This window comes from Galeopterus variegatus, unplaced genomic scaffold, assembly GCF_000696425.1.
Source record: "Galeopterus variegatus unplaced genomic scaffold, G_variegatus-3.0.2 Scaffold336, whole genome shotgun sequence".
Classification (NCBI taxonomy): Eukaryota; Metazoa; Chordata; class Mammalia; order Dermoptera; family Cynocephalidae; genus Galeopterus; species Galeopterus variegatus.
This window is the reverse complement of record NW_007726447.1, coordinates 611,817-627,418: the sequence shown is the minus strand read 5'-3', so window position 1 is coordinate 627,418 and position 15,602 is coordinate 611,817. Positions and strand designations below refer to the sequence as shown.

The window sequence follows — 15,602 nt, the reverse complement described above, 5'->3', positions numbered from 1 at the left end:
GAAGGTTCTGTGAGGACAGCAGAGCTCTCTCACCACGAGGGGCTGAGCCCACGCCCTCCCTGCCTCTGGCCTTCATGGCTCTCCCTCGCCGGTCCACTCCCTCCTGGCTCCTTGTTTCTTGCTTCTTTCTGCCTTTCCTGGAATAGACTCTCAGGAGACTCAGCCTGTCCCTGCCCTCTGTGTCTGTGTAGGAGAGAGAGGTAGCTATTCCTGCCACTGAGCTGGAACAGATCCAGAAGCCCTTGACTGAAAAAGCCGGAGAGAATCCCAAGAGCCCCGCACGCTCGGTTTCCTTACTGTTCTCGAGCCTCACTGTCTGATTCTCTCATACGCCTTATTGGCAAGCGAACTTTGAGACCCTCCCTAACTCTCTAAACCAAGGTGGGGATAAGACCCTCAGACTGACAGAATTCTCTTGTTCTCAGCAGGGTCCCCTCAGGCCTGCAGTCCTCATCACTGAGATGAAAAGCTGGGGCAGAGGGAATGGGGTTGAGTGAGCTCGTGGGGTACCTAAGACAGACAAGTTCTGTGCAGAATGAAAGAAACAGTGTGCCCTCCCATCCTCATGGAGGCCCTGGCGGGTTCTGTTTGTGGTGTGCTAACTGCTGTCTTTGTCCCTGTAGACAGCCTTTTGGCTGGTATTCCTCAGAAGGTCAAGTTCACTGTTACCACTGGCCATTATACAGTAAGAAATGGGGACAGCCTCCAGCTCAGCAATGCGGAAGCCATGCTCATCCTGTGTCAGGCAGAGAACAGAGCCGTGATCTATTCTAACACGAGAGGTAAGGCGCCGGCTGCCTAGTGCAGTGGACTCACACCCCGTTAGGACATAAGAACAAGCCCACTGTCCCCTCCCTCCAGGCGCGTGGCCCGGTGCTTCTTGTGCCTGTTGTCCTCAGGTGGCATCTGAAGTCAGCATTCATAAGTGACTGTGGTCCGGAACCTGGGCTGGGCGTTAGGTTTGGGGAGAAGACTTGAGAGCAGTGCGCATGCTGAGTGGCCATGGGTGCTGACCCGCTAAGGACAAGAGGCTGCATTGCAGCTGGGTCTGTGCTCGCAGTTATGCCCTGCTGGCCTCTGTCCACCCCACTCCACCCCCGCCGCTGAAAAGCCAAAGCAGGTCAACCTCTTTAGGCTCTGATTGGAAGCCCTAAAAAGCTTCCTGCCTGCCCCAGGTCCCTAGCCATGAGGAACAGCAAGGGAAGGACCCTGTGCCCTTTCTGGGCAGGTGTCGATCTGCTGATGGGATGGAGCAGAGGACGTCGTGCAGGACGTTTGTGGGACTGGGTGGGCCATGAGGAGAAGCCCTCCCTGTGAGCAGATGGAGAATAGTGACAGGTGCCTCGCGCTGCCTGACGGCTCTCACGCTGTGCCACTCTGCCTTGGGCAGGGATGGTTCTTGGATTTTCCTGCCTCTCCCCTCCACTTCACTCCTTCCATGTGCTGCGAGCTGCGGAGTGCGGCTGTATCCTCACTGCTGGGCCCATTGCCTATGGTGAGAAAGAGGAAAAATGAAAAAGAGGGGAAGTGTTCGAAGGGACTTTTTTGATCTTTCATAGAAAAGTCTTCTGACGCGGCACTGCGGGTTCAGTCCTCCGACAAGGTTACGAGCATCAGTCTGCCTCCTGCACCTGCGTACCACGTGATTGAATTTGAGCTGGACGTTCTCTCTTTACCTTCAGTCCCCGCAGCTGGAGGGGAGAGTGACTTGCGGGGGACACCAGAGCCTCAGAGGAAGCATAAAGACAGACAGACAGCTGGCCACTGCATGGTCACCACAGACCACAAAGTAAGGGGGGCTGTGGAGTGGCTTGCCTTGAGGGGGGCAGCTTCTACCTGTCCTTCCTGTTAGGCGAGACGACATGCTCACGTGCAAGATGGCTTCTGTTCAGGTGGCAGACACCACGAGCTCTTGTGTTTAGCACTTATGTCTGTGAGCCACCTTCTTAGATTAGGGGTGCATCTCTCAAGGACAGAGACAAATAGGCTCTACCTTCTCTATCCAACTTGAGAGGGAAGGAAGTTTATCACAAGAGCCATCATGGCAACTTTGGAGTGAGGGGAGTTAAATTTGGGGTCAGTGGTGCATGAGTCCCAGTGATGAGGCAGAGGAGTGCCGTGTGGTGGTATGTTTCAGTGTCTGTCAACCGAAAGGTCGTGTCACACCCAGGAAGGAGCTCTGTCACCTTAGGCTTTGGTGTTGATATTGTTGACGGTTGATGGAGAGAAACATAATTTTGGTCCCAGATCCACAGGGAGCCAGCACGGGGAATGTGTCACTAACATCTGTTTACTGAGGGCATGCCCATGTCCTGTAATACGGGTATCAATTCTAAGGGCTCTTTTGAACAGCCCGTGTCGAAGTTTATGCACAAGAGTAGTAGGGTTAAAAAGGTAAGAAATACAGTCATTTCAAAGCATAAAATATCAGACAGGTCAATGTCTAAGTAGTGCTTTAATTTTCAGTTCTTGAAGAGTATGTAATAAAATTTTTCCCCTATCTCATACAGAAATTGAGGAGGCAAAGATGGCACTGACTTCGACAGGAGCACCTAGGCAGGAGTGAAGGAGTGAATGTTCTGTCCTCAGCACATCTGTTTGTCCATGTGGGAAGTAAACTCAAGACCTGCTCCCTTGCCCTTAAGGGAGTCAGTAGCTTTGTTTCCACTGTGCCCCACATCGGCTGGTTTTCAGTTATGTATTTAGTGTCAGATGGGTTAAATGATCTGATAATTCATTTAATTTTGGAGTGGTTAGTGACTGAGTAGTGTCATCTGGACATGTGACTGAGAGCACTTTGTCATAACCTTCTGCACATTACAACACGTTTGGCCTCAAGGCCCCTGTGTGTGAGGGCAGTGGGTGGTCTTGCTGCATTCAAGGCGGCCGTGCTCCAGAGCCACTGAGACCATTCTGGAGATGCATGGGTGTCCTGCCAGTCCCGTACCTGTTTTTCTTGTCTGTGTACACAATGTCCTGTTTCTCGTTTGTTTGCCTGTGCGTACTGTTTAACAGGGCTTTACTTTCTGAATAATGAAGGTTCCACTACAATAATGTGTCCAGGGGACTGGCAGCTGCTTCAGATGTGGGGGTGGCGGTGGCGAGTGGTCTGAGTGTGTGTCCTCTGCTTCTCCTCAGGTGTCCATTGACTGCCCGTGGTCAATCTACTCCACGGTCATTGCCCTGACATTCAGTGTGCCCTTCAGGACTACACACTCCCTGCTGTCCACCGGAACACGGTAATGGAGACCTGCAGTCCCGGCTCTGGCTTTTGTCCCAAGATCTCCCCAGTGGAGATTTGTCATGTTCAAAGCTTGGCCTTGGTGATAATTAGGGGTACTTTCTTAGATAACCACTATTATGCACCTATTAAAACTCAGAGTAATTTCCTATTACCCTGTAACACCCAATCCATATTCATATTTTCCCACCTGTCTCAAAAATGACTTTTTGTAGTTGGTTTGTGTGAACCTGTTTGATTACTAGATCTCTGTTTTCCCTTCTCCTGTTTTTCAAGTCATTGACTTGTTGACAGACTCGGCTCAGCTCTCCTTTAGAAGGCCCGCCATTCTGGGTTTTGGCTTGTGGGTTTAACTAGTTCCTGGTCCCTGTATCTTTTGTCAATTGCTAGTCACCTCTGGAACAGGGTTTTTCAACCTCAGCACCACTGACATTTTGGGCCAGGTGATTCTTTGCTGTGGGGGCTGTCCTATGCACTGTAGGATGTAGTGCACCACTCCTGGGCTCTCCTGCGAGGTGCCAGTAACACTCCAGGCCCCCAATGTGACAACCACAAGTGTCTCCAGACATTGCCCAATGTCCCCTGGGAGGGGCTGAATTGCTGCAGTTGAGAATACCTGCACGCGGGTTGGGGGGTCATGCCTCGTGTTCCACTGGGCTGGGAACACATGACGTCTAGGTGCCCACCTTGGTGATGATGCTGCGTTGACCACCGGGCCTCTCACTGTAACATTCCCTGTTGCTTCCATTCATTGATGATGTTTACATAATGTGGAAACAGAAATGTCGGAACCATATTGAGAATGGAACATTATCCTAGCAGCTTTTCTTCAAATCACAGCAAGGGAACTGTAGATATTAGTGGTTAAAAACATCAGTAATTTCTAAAAGAATCTGAAGTGCTTTATTAAAGACTTGCCTTTCAAAACTCTGTGTGCTGTGGAGATTAGGGTGAGTCCTGTATTTAGTTTCTCAGCAAGTAGCCGTTACTTCTAACGATGAAGGTGGTCGCTGCTGTTTCCTACCTGGCTCACTGCAGTGTGCAGTGTGTTTAGGATGGTCAATACAATCACATAATAATACTGTATCAGACACAGATGTTCTTCGTTCCATTTTTCCACAGAAATACCTTGTTTAAAAAGATTTTTCCTCTGACAGCTTTACATGTGATGTCAAAGTAGGAATTACACAATGGCGTGTTATCGTTCTGCTTTGTCACTTTTTGATTCCTCAGAGAAAGTCTTCTTAACAAAGCTAAAATATGTATTTATGAAATTCTTAAATGTCAAAATCACATTTTTTTGTTTTTCTGTTTTAGGAAATATGTTCAACTCTGTGTCCAGAATCTGTCAGAACTTGACTTTCAGCTGTCAGACAGTAATCTCGTAGCTACTGGGGACAGTACCGACCTACAACTGATACCTTTGAACACGGAGTCCCAGCAGGTATACATTTGTGGAATTGAGCATAGACTTCTCAACAGAGAACCAGAGTGTGAGGACGTAGTATCTGAAGTGTTTTGATTAAAGTGATGTAGTGTGTCTTGAGATTGAGCCTTTTGACATGGAGAGCCATCTCACTGCTCAGGAGCAGAGCCCGGGTGCACTTAAGCCTGCTCTGGAACTGCAGCTGGGCTGCCGTGGTGCACACACTCGCATCTCTGTTGTGGAGTAAGCGGGCTCACTATGAGCCGAGTGGCACGGTGAATGGTTTAGGAAAAGACTGGTATCCATAATTTTAGAAGAACTGAATCTTAAACCTGCCCTCCTCTGTGCACAGCTTTAAGCAAGTCCAAGTTTATGCTTGAACTGCATGTTGGTTGCACAGACACCATCCCCGGCAGGACATGGCGACTGTTCGGTCCACCTGAACTTACATGCCTGCCTGTGCTGGGAGGAAGGAGTCTTAGGAGCCAGTGCACTTTGTAAAGGAGTCACACTTGTGTCCACGAGGCATGGCTGAATCCTGACCCTGCCCTTTCTATTCATTTTTCATGTGTGTTTTTAGATGGTGAATGCTGAGTGTTTAGAAGATGAAAGGTTTTCTTAATGGACTCCAGTATCTTTAGCATTTTCAGAGGATTTTCCCCCACGTATTTGGCCACTTTCAGATCTTACCCAGGCCTGTTGCTGTGCCTGTCTCTGTGGACTTTGTAATAGCAGTGCTCAATGTATGCATTAGGTGGTGCTAGTCCCTAAATTAACTTACTGTTAAATATGAAATAACTAGTACGGATGTGAAGATGTACTTTGCAATTGGTTGATGACATTTCCTCCGTTTTGGAGGTGTATGGGATATACCATATATTAATAAATAGTCCTTTAAGCTTCTTATTTATGATGCCCTATGCTGTGAAGCTTATGGAATCATAAAAAAAATTAAAACCTTTTGACCAATTTTGTGCAGTCTTTAGCTGGAACAAGGCCAGGTAGGTGGGCTGAGGGCAGTGGTGGGTGTGGAGACCTGCACAGGGATCTCATGGAGCAGGGCTCTGTCACAGTGTCTCAGTCTCACTCGCACATTCACATGGCATGAAGTATGTTCTTCCTCGCTGTCATCCTGGTTGCACTTGACGCTCGGGGCGCTGCGAATACAGTGACGCTGGCTCTCTTCACAGTGCATCTGCAGCAAGCAGCCTGTGTTCTTCGTCTGGGAGCTGAGGTGGACGCAGGAGCCGCCCCCTGCTCTGCACGGCCAGTTCTCCATTGGATTCTCCCCGGCCTCTGAGGAGCGGCTGTCTGTCTCCTTAAAGCCATATACTTACGAATTTCAAGTGGAAAATTATTTTGTACGTAATGTATTATTTTGGGGGTGTGTAGGGTGGGAAAACGAAAGGTGGCATCATATTCTTTATAATCTAAAAATACAAATCGACAAATTTTTTCTATTTAATAAAGCAGCAGCTCAGGAAAAGAGTTAATTCTTGGAGTAGTTGAATTACTGACCATCTTTATTTTAGAGCCCCAGGTCCCTCTCATGTGACACACCTGAGCCACGCACTCTTGGGGCATCTGGGAGGGTTGATCATTCACAAGACCCAAAGACTCCTTTTCTCTTCCTTACATAGACTTAGCAACTTCCTGAAAATGCTTCTTAGGATCATTTCATCTTAACCATTAGCTGCTATTCAGGGGTATTACTTTCTAAGGCATGTGTCTAGTTTTTTAAAAGAAAAACTGAAAATGTTATGAAAATTTGCTGTTGAATATTGTGAAGATTTTCTTATAACCTATTTATCTTTTGGTAGAAGGCAATTTAAGTGTGGAGCTACAAGTAGCATTGAGCTAGGTGAGTAGGTGCAGTGTGTCTTTTTGTTCCTTTAGTGAGATTATTTGACTTAGGCAAATCCAAATGTAAACACACAATTTTGTGGTATTTCCTTTTCTCTTTACTACTTGAAATTGTCAAAGTTTTATTTGACAAGGTATTTCTGTTTATAGTTCTTGATAGTAGCGGGTTTTTCTCTACCTCCTTCCGACCAAAACAGACTAATTGTTTTGACCCTCATGTTTTTTTTTTTAAACTCTGCTTATATTAGCCTTAGACAGTTAAACGTAATCACTAGCATAATTTATCTTTTTGTAGTACAAATTTATCTTTGTGTCTGTTTTGCTTTACTGCCAATGATTACTAACTAGTTTGTGAATTTTAGTGTAATTTTTCTGTCTTTTTTTTCTTCCTCTTCAAATTTAGAGTATAGAAAGTGTTTTCCTTTAGAAGTGTACAAGCTGAGTAAAAGGCCAGAGAGAGACATGTGGTGCACTGCTCTTTTCAGAACTGGTATTCTGAGGACCTGAAATGTAGATGCCACTTCTCTTTTTTTTTTTTTTTTTTTTTTAAGATGTGACTTGGTGTTGTCAGCACCACGCTCACCCAGTGAGCCAACCGGCCATCCCTACATGGGATCCGAACCTGGGGCCTTGGTGTTATCAGAACCGCACTCTCCCGAGTGAGCCACGGGCCAGCCCACCACTTCTCTTTTTGAACATGTTTATTGAGATATAATCTGTATACCATGAAGTTCACCCTTTTAAAATGTATAATTCAGTGGTGTTTAGTATGTTTGCGGAGTTGTATAACCATTACCATTTCTTTTTTTGGAACACTTTTATCCAAAAAGAAACCTTGTACCCCATTGATGCCTCGTCTCTTCCTCCCTCCACCCTAGTCAACCACTGATCTGTAAGCAAATCTGTCCCTGTGGATTTGCCTATTATGAGCCTTTCGTATAAGGGAGATCATGTTACGTGTGATCTTTTTGTGACTGGCTTCTTTCACTTAGCATCATGTTTTCAGGCTTATCCATTTTGTAGCATGTACTGGTACTCCATTCCTCTTTATGTCTGAGTAATGTTGCACTGTGTGGATATAATACCCCATTTTGCTTATCCATTCATCAATGTCTGTGATCTGGGTTGTTTCCACTTTGGGGCTGCTGCGAGTCATGATGCTATTGAAATCTCTTGGGTAAACATGTAGGAGTAGAATTGCAGGGTCCGTGGTAACTCCATGTCTAACTTTTTGAGAAACTGCCAAAGTGTTTTTCAGAGAGGTTACCCTGCTTCACACCACCGCCAGCCCACCATGGGCCCCACTTAGAACATGGAGGGTCCCGATTTGTGTGCATTCCCAGCAGCACTGGCTTCTGTTGTCTTTCTGACTAGCCACCTCAGTGGGCATGGTAGCTCGTGGCTGTGACTGAAAGGCGGCTGAGGGAGGCACTCCGCTGCTCCCCAGAGTAGCCAGGAAGCGGAGCGGGAGGGTATGCGTCTGGGGCAAACCCAGCAAACCCATGTGTGTCTCTGTCTAACTCTGAGCCTCCTTCAAGCTCTAAGGCAAACCCACAGTCTTCCTTTGCTGGGCTCAGAAACGTTTCAGACTGTGTGTGCTCCAGCTGGAAGCTTCTGAGTGGGAGCTGTTTAGACGAGCTTTGCAGTAGAGCATTTTCCTCTATGGTGTTCCTTCCTCCGACTGCCACTGTTTCAGCCCCAGACATCAGGGCTGTCCCTCTGCCAGATGGCTGGGCTGCATGTGCCTCTGTGTTTGTGCCCTGTTGTTAGAGAACCACGGCAAGTCCCGGTGAGGCCCCTCTTCAGGCCAGTAGAAGTTTGTCTCATCTCTGAACAGATTAATTAGGTGTTTGGTAGGAAAATCACCTAGAAAGGCTTATCTAAGGACTGTTTAGCCTTGTTATGTAATGTTTTTCTTGGCATCAAGCTTCAGAAGAACACTTTTTTTTTTTTTCCTTTTTGTCTTTTTACTGACCGGTAACGGGATCGCAACCCTCAGTGTCGCGCCCGTACCGGGGACCGGCAACGGGATCGCAACCCTCGGTGTTGCGCCCACACCACGCTCAGCCAGTGAGCGGGAACCAGTCTCCACATGAGATCCGAACCCTCAGCGGGAGCGCCGCCGCACTCCCAAGCGGCGCACTCTCCAGTGCGCCACTGGGCCGGCCCCAGAAGAACACTTTTTAACATTCCGAAATCTTTTCCTTGAACATTCTACAATACCAACAGAACACTGCTTTAAATTGAATTACACACTAATTGTTTTATATATTTGAATGAAAGAATGCTTAACTTCCTAAGTGGAACTGCCAGCAGGTGGCAGGTGAGCCTTGTCACCTGTGCAGTGGCAGATTGGTTTTGGCCCTTTGTCGTGGGTGATGATAGAATGTTAGGGGTTTATGAAAATCAACTGAGAATAGGTTGATTAAGGAGAAGGCAGATTGTGGACTGAGTTGGGTGATACCAAGGAATTTTTGTTGATTTTGTTAGCTGTGATGTTGTCATTGTGTTTTGGTAAGAAAATGTCTGTACTTTTTAGTCATGAACACTGAGGTGGGTGAATGAAGTGCCAGGGTGTCTAGAATGTGCTTTAGGATACCTCAGGCTAGCACAAATGGGCACATCGATAGAGGAGGCCAAGCAAGCGTTGGTGGCCTTTGACTCTGGGGACAGGTGTGCAGAGAGTCATGCACTGTCTGTCCTTCCTTCTTGTGCTAGTAGATGTGTCCACAGTTTATGCAAAGAAAATTTAAGGCCCTGGGGTCAGGACTTGCCCAAAACATTGTGTCCACAGCAGGAGTTGTCGGAGCGAGCTGCCGCTCTGGCCGGTGGAGCAGACATCTTTCCTTGATGTTCTCACGTCTGCGGCAGCTCCACACTTGCCTTCAGTCACGTCTCTTAAGAGCATTTAGGCACATTCCCTTTGGACTTGTCTCTCCCTTTCCTGCCCAGACATTGTACAACGTGAAAGCTGAGATATTTCCCCCCTCGGGAATGCAGCACTGTAGGACAGGCTTGCTGTGCTCCTTGGAGGTGTCAATCACACGGCTCTCGGACCTCTTGGAAGTGGATAAAGATGAGGCACTGATGGAATCTGACCAGTGTTTTCTGACGAAGCTTATGTATGAAGGTAGGTCTAGAGGTTTCTTTTTAATGACTTTTGCGATAATGAAGTGTTTTATGTGAGCGTGCCATGTCTTTCAGAGTGTAGTGCTTCTTGTCCTAAGAATGTTCTAGAAATAAAAGAACTTGTTTGGTAGTTTCATTAAATCACGTGGCCCTAGGCTTACTGGATGTTGAACTTGTTACTAGGGAGCATGCTCCTAACAAGTATTTATCCAGCAGTTGCCTGGCTTGGTGCAGAGAGTACAGTAGCACTTAGAAATGCCTTTTCTCTCTGCATACGACTCGGGACCTTTCCATTGCTCCTGAAGCAAAGTCCAGACTCCACTGCTTAGCAGTCAAGGCTGCCTATGATCATGCCTCCTGCCCCATTCCCCCCGACCCCCACAAAACCTAGTTTGTCAGCTTTTCAAGTAAAAAGGGTGTTTCATGAAAACAGCGGCAAGGAGCTTACGACGAAGAGAACTGCACCCATGCTTTTTCTCAAGACAGCCATCACATGACAGCAAAGATGCTTCATACATGTTACCTTTCATCACAGAGGACATTAAAAAGATGAATAGTCAAGACTGGAAATGACCCAAATATCCCTCAGCTCCTGAGTAGTTAACAAACTGGTGCATCCATACAGTGGAACAGAGCAGGGTGAGCTGCTGGTGCATGCAGCAACTCAGACGGGTCTCGATGGCATCATTCTAAGTGAAAAAAGCTAGTCTCATAAGATAAGGTCACACACTGTGTGATTCCATTTACGTGTGGTGTTCTCCAAGTGACCATATGGAGATGGAGAGTGGATCTAGGGTGGGGATCTAGTGGATAGTAGTAGTCATTTGTGGTGACGGAGGGAGAGTTCTCTGCCTGGATTGTGGTGGTGGTTACATAAATTGACACGTGACAAATGCCATCAAATTGTACACAAAGACATACCAAAAATGAGTGTCACAAAAGCGGTGAAATGCCAGGGAGGCCTGCAGTCTGGCCTGCGTGGTGCCAGCACCTGGTTCCTGTAGTCATGGGAGACGGCACAGTTGGGGGAAGCTGGCGATGGGACACTTGTCCACCTCTCTCTACTGATTTTGCAACTTCTTGTGAGTCTATAAACATTTTGAAATATTTTTTAAAAATGTACTCAGGAGTTGTTTAATAAAATTATTAATTTTGACTGCTTCATAAAGGACATCCTCAAATAAAATTGGCCATTTTTCTGCTGTGAGTTCATGGTGGTGAAGAACGTGAACGACATGGCAGTCTGGTGCCCTGCTGCTGCACTGTTAGTGCCAAGGTCAGCACGGTGGGAATGGAGCAGTATACGTTCTGCTCTGAGCCTGTGATGCTGGGTACTGCACTGAAGACTGCTGCCCCAGGCACCCTTCCTGATGCTGCTGGCCTCCTGCGTCTTGCAGCACACCTGTTCTCCACCTGCAGGAAGCCCCCTTCTGTGACCTGCCTCTCTTCTGCTCCTGGCCTGCTGGTCATACGTTACCTGGGATGTTACTCAGCATCCCCATGATGGGGAGCTGTGACCTCTTTGTCAGGTCGTCTGCTTCTTGAGGATGAAGATCCTGCCCTGCTACTCACTTTCATACATCTAAGACTGGTTCTAATGAATGCTCACTTAGGTGTTTGAATTGCGTTGAACTAAATTTGTGTATGTCTTAGTAATTAATGCTGATAAAAATACCTGCTGTGTGTTAAGACTCTGCTGTGTCCCAGGAGTGGTACTCAGTGCTTTGCATACGTCTTCTCTTTCCCTCCTTGGAAAGCAGCTGTGTGAGGCTGTTTTTGCCACCACACAGGTAGGCCTGTCTGAGCAGCAGGGTTGGGATTCAGACCCGTTGGTCTTTGATCCTGCCACTTATCAGGTGGAGCCACTGCCCTATACCATTGCCCATTCCTAATTTAACAGCCAAAGTGGGCCGACCCCGTGGCGCACTCGGGAGAGTGCGGCACTGGGTGCGCAGCAGCGCTCCCGCCGTGGGTTTGGATCCTATATAGGGATGGCTGGTGCGCTCACTGACTGAGCGTGGTGCGGCCGGTCACAAAAAAGACAAAAAAAACCCCCCAAAAAACAAAAAAAGAACCCAGCCAAAGTAGCCATACTTTTGAAGCATTACACAAAATAGACAAAAAAAAAAACCCCAAAAAACAAAAAAAGAACCCAGCCAAAGTAGCCATACTTTTGAAGCATTACACAAAATTTTCACGGAGATTTCAAGTCAACATTAAATCATTTTACAGGAAAAAAGTAGTTTTCTGTTTGCATCCAACATGGTCCAGTCTAAACTAGAACTAATTAATTGAATGTTGGACTAAAAGAAATATATATCTTAGTAAAGCATATATGTCTTGTTTTAAGGCGCAGTGACAGACATTGAGAAATATATTCTCCAGTTTTGGATTTTACTCTGTCAAGCATGAGAGGATTGGCTAACAATGGTTCTTACTTGGTTGTGAGTACTGACTGGCTTTTTCTGGGGTGAAAACGGGTTCTCTCTCTTTCAGTTGTTGACAACAGCAGCAACTGGGCAGTGTGTGGAAAGAGCTGTGGTGCCATCTCCATGCCGGTGGCCGCACGGGCCACTCACAGAGTCCGCATGGATGTGATGCCTCTCTTTGCGGGTCACCTCCCCCTGCCTGATGTCAGGCTGTTCAAATACCTCCCTCATCATTCTGCACACTCTTCACAACTGGATGCTGGTAAGTACTTTTTACAAAAAAGTAGATATTCAGTATTTGAGTAGGTGACAGCTTTGGGCAGAGAGGTAATGAACTGACATTGTACAGAGCAGGTTTGAGAATTGACATGATGTCTTTAGTGCTAATAGCAACTACTACAAAAGACCTAGTTTGTGGTTACAAGTCGCAGGACCCTGCTCTGAAGGTTGATCCTCTTTCTTGGTAGTAGAATTCTCTTTCGAGGGGACCTCTGCCTCAGGTGACCTCCCTGTGCACTTAGAAGTCAGCTCAGTGTGGCTTGGCCAGTCTCCAGTTAGCATCAGAGCGGTGCAGCTTCAATCTGACTCCCTGTGTTTTGCAGACAGCTGGATAGAAAACGACAGCCTGTCAGTGGACAGGCATGGGGATGAGCAGTCAGATGGCGGCAGCGGCAGGAGCAGAGGCAGTGTGCACTCGGCCAGCAGCGCCGAGCACAAAGGTTTGCCTATGCCCCGGCTCCAGGCGCTTCCCACTGGCCAGGTCTTCAACTCCAGTGCTGGCATGCAGGTCCTGGTCCTCCCTAGCCAGGACAACCATGTCCTGGAAGTCAGCGTCACATGACATCGCCTGGGGATGACGGATGCCACACACAGCCTGGATTTGAGTGCACTTTAAGGGACTGTGACTGAGTTGTTCTCCATTCTGGCGGCAGCCAGACTCTCGGTGATCCCGCATGGCCGTGGAGGCATCAGAGATGTCATTGTACAGCAGCTGAGTTAACTCGTTATTTTCATGTTGTCTGTGATAAAAGATTACTTATTCCCCGTCCCCGTGCTGACATCCTGCAGGGTTTCCTCGGAGCCGCAGCTTCCCTTGCTTCCTCGCGCACTGCTCGTGAAAGACTTATCTGTGGGCTCCACTGAGCAGCTGCTGTCTGCCGGCTCTGTGTGGAAGCCCACCATCTTTCAGGGAGCCACTCAGTAGGCCTTGCCGTTGTTGTGACACGTGTGTGCCCTTCTGGTCACACAACTGCTCAGTTTCTGGACCAGGGTGGATTTGTGAGTCTACTGAGGAGTAAAACACAATCCTTTAGCCCACATCATCTAGTCGAGCTTTTCTAGAATAACACCTTTTAGGGCAGGTGGGTGGGGTGAGAAGTGGGGAGGGGAGGGAACATAAACCCTTCTGTGCCCTGGGACACCAGAGCTGGGCAGTCCTGGAGGGCCATCAGCTGGGCCATGCTAAAGGTACGTGAGAAAGACTAGCCCAGGGCATGAGGGGCAACTTGGCATTGAGGCAGTTTAGGAGTAATGGTTTCTGAAACCCTGTTTTCACCCATGATGTTGATTGAATATCATATGCACTTGGAATTATATTTAATTTAATTATCATTATATATGTGGGGGTTAAATGTTATTGGTTTTCTCACCTTTAAACTTAGTCTTTACATGTAATTGTAGCTGTATAATCTTTTTTTTTTTTTTTTTTTTGCACTTTAAGTCTTAGCAATTAAGATGTTCCATTTAAAATGATGACAAGAGGGTCCTCGCTGTGTATTTCTAGTCTGGTTGTGGGGAAGGACTCAAGTCCTGGAGTAACCTCTGCTGGTCCACTCAAGTGTAGTCATATCATACTGATGGATTAATTTGCTTTCAGTTGTAAATTTAATTGTACATATGTGGTTGATTTATTATTTTTAAAAGTACAGACTAACTGATGAAATGTTTAAGTTGCACCAAAAATCAAGGACAAAATAAATGTATGTTTGTTTTTACTGGTGTGAAAGTCACAGCTTGTAAATAAGTGTTGTATTAAACCTTTTCCAGCTCTACAAAGCGATGTATTTTTGTATATATGGAATAGAGTACTCTTAATTCACTGGGAAAGTGTGCTTGGGCTGGAACTTTACAAGATTAATGTAAGCGGCTGAAGTTGTTTCCTACAGAGGGTGCAGTCTCACATGAATAACTCGGATGTGTGCTGCAAAAAGAAGGTGTGCTAACGCAGCTGCAGCCGGTCCCTGCTGGCACTGTGCTCAGGAGAGGCGGGTGTGGTGTGGGGGATCAGGAGATCAAATAATACAACAGAGCAGTCATTTTCAGTATTGTACATGGTGTCTTTAACTCATCCAGTAAATAAAGGTGGTGTGATACCCCCATGTCTTTTTCACTTGTAGAAATTGGAGAAATGTGTAAATCAGATAGTATATATTTGTGTTTAATTAAACTTTTCAGAAATTAATCTTCCTTGTGTGCAGTTTAAAACTAATAAACTTGATTAAACTAGTGAGGCAAATTAGAACTTCAGAATCTAATAATAGTTTAGATCTGCCAAGTCTCATGAATGAAGAGATCTTTGAGATTTGATTGTCAGAAAAGCTTTCATCCACCTTGTCAGCCTTGGAGCCAAGAGAACCCTTCCTCCATGTATAATGTAGCTTTCCCTCACACCTTCTGGAAGAAGGATTGAATGAATGATTGAATGAAGTGATTGGCTGTCTCATTCGTAACTCTGATTGTTTTCTATATTGGGGTTCTACTCCCAGGGTGAAATTCTCTAATTCCATATATATTTAAAGGAAGAAAACAAAGAAGAAGTTCAAAATGTTTATGGTGGTTTCTTGTTGTCTAGAAATTGAATAAAATCAAACTTTTTATAGTCTTTTTCCCTCTAATTACCCAAAAGGTCTTTTGCAAACTAAGACACGAGTGCTTCTGTTTTTTAAGACAAAGAATGTCACCCAAAACTTCGTCATTTTTTCTTAATATTCATAAGAGTAACCAAAAGGCTGTAACTTGATTTTTGTTATTATAAAAGGAAGATTGATATGTCTGAGACTAGCTGCTTTTGTTGATAAAGGTGTAGCAGCTGTTAAATAATTGTGAAGCCAGATATCGAATGTGTATCTAAAGAACAAATAATATGCAGCCGTTTTACAAATATCGGTGGAACATATAAATACTAGTAAATGGAAAAGAAAATAAGTTGTAATTTATGTGAATTTCATGAGGGTGTCCTGTGATTGGAAAAATTATAACTCTTCTGATTCTGATGTGGAAATTGTATTTAATCTGAAAATGACATTTACCTACAGTTCCATTGTCAGCATAGCAGGGGTGGGTCAGATCCCTATACTAGTAAGTCTCAGCCAATGAGCATAGATGTCCTAAAAAGACTTAGTAGAGAAAATACACACAGGCTTCTATTCAATTTTTCTTTAGTGATTAAGATTGTTTTAAAGTGAAATTTCGCATTCCAGGTTTGTATATAAAATGAAAAACTAGACTACTTTTT

At 45.9% G+C, this 15,602-nt stretch overlaps 1 protein-coding gene across 4 annotated transcripts in view; it reads left to right on the top strand.

The window, feature by feature from the left end:
- The window catches only part of TRAPPC10 (trafficking protein particle complex 10), a 94,707-nt gene extending 80,158 nt beyond the window's left edge, over window positions 1-14,549 (top strand). For 2 of the 4 annotated variants that reach the window (XM_008567700.1, XM_008567703.1), the window contains 8 exons: window positions 624-782; window positions 1,560-1,789; window positions 3,139-3,239; window positions 4,559-4,685; window positions 5,858-6,028; window positions 9,483-9,660; window positions 12,156-12,350; window positions 12,691-14,549. In XM_008567700.1, coding sequence (XP_008565922.1) covers window positions 624-782; window positions 1,560-1,789; window positions 3,139-3,239; window positions 4,559-4,685; window positions 5,858-6,028; window positions 9,483-9,660; window positions 12,156-12,350; window positions 12,691-12,929 — 1,400 coding nt within the window. In that variant the 3' untranslated portion in view covers window positions 12,930-14,549. Of the gene's footprint in view, window positions 1-623; window positions 783-1,559; window positions 1,790-3,138; window positions 3,240-4,558; window positions 4,686-5,857; window positions 6,029-6,490; window positions 6,532-9,482; window positions 9,661-12,155; window positions 12,351-12,690 lie in introns of those variants that run through there. The other 2 variants (XM_008567701.1, XM_008567704.1) reach the window with 2 other exon arrangements.
- The last annotated feature ends 1,053 nt before the right edge of the window (window positions 14,550-15,602 follow it).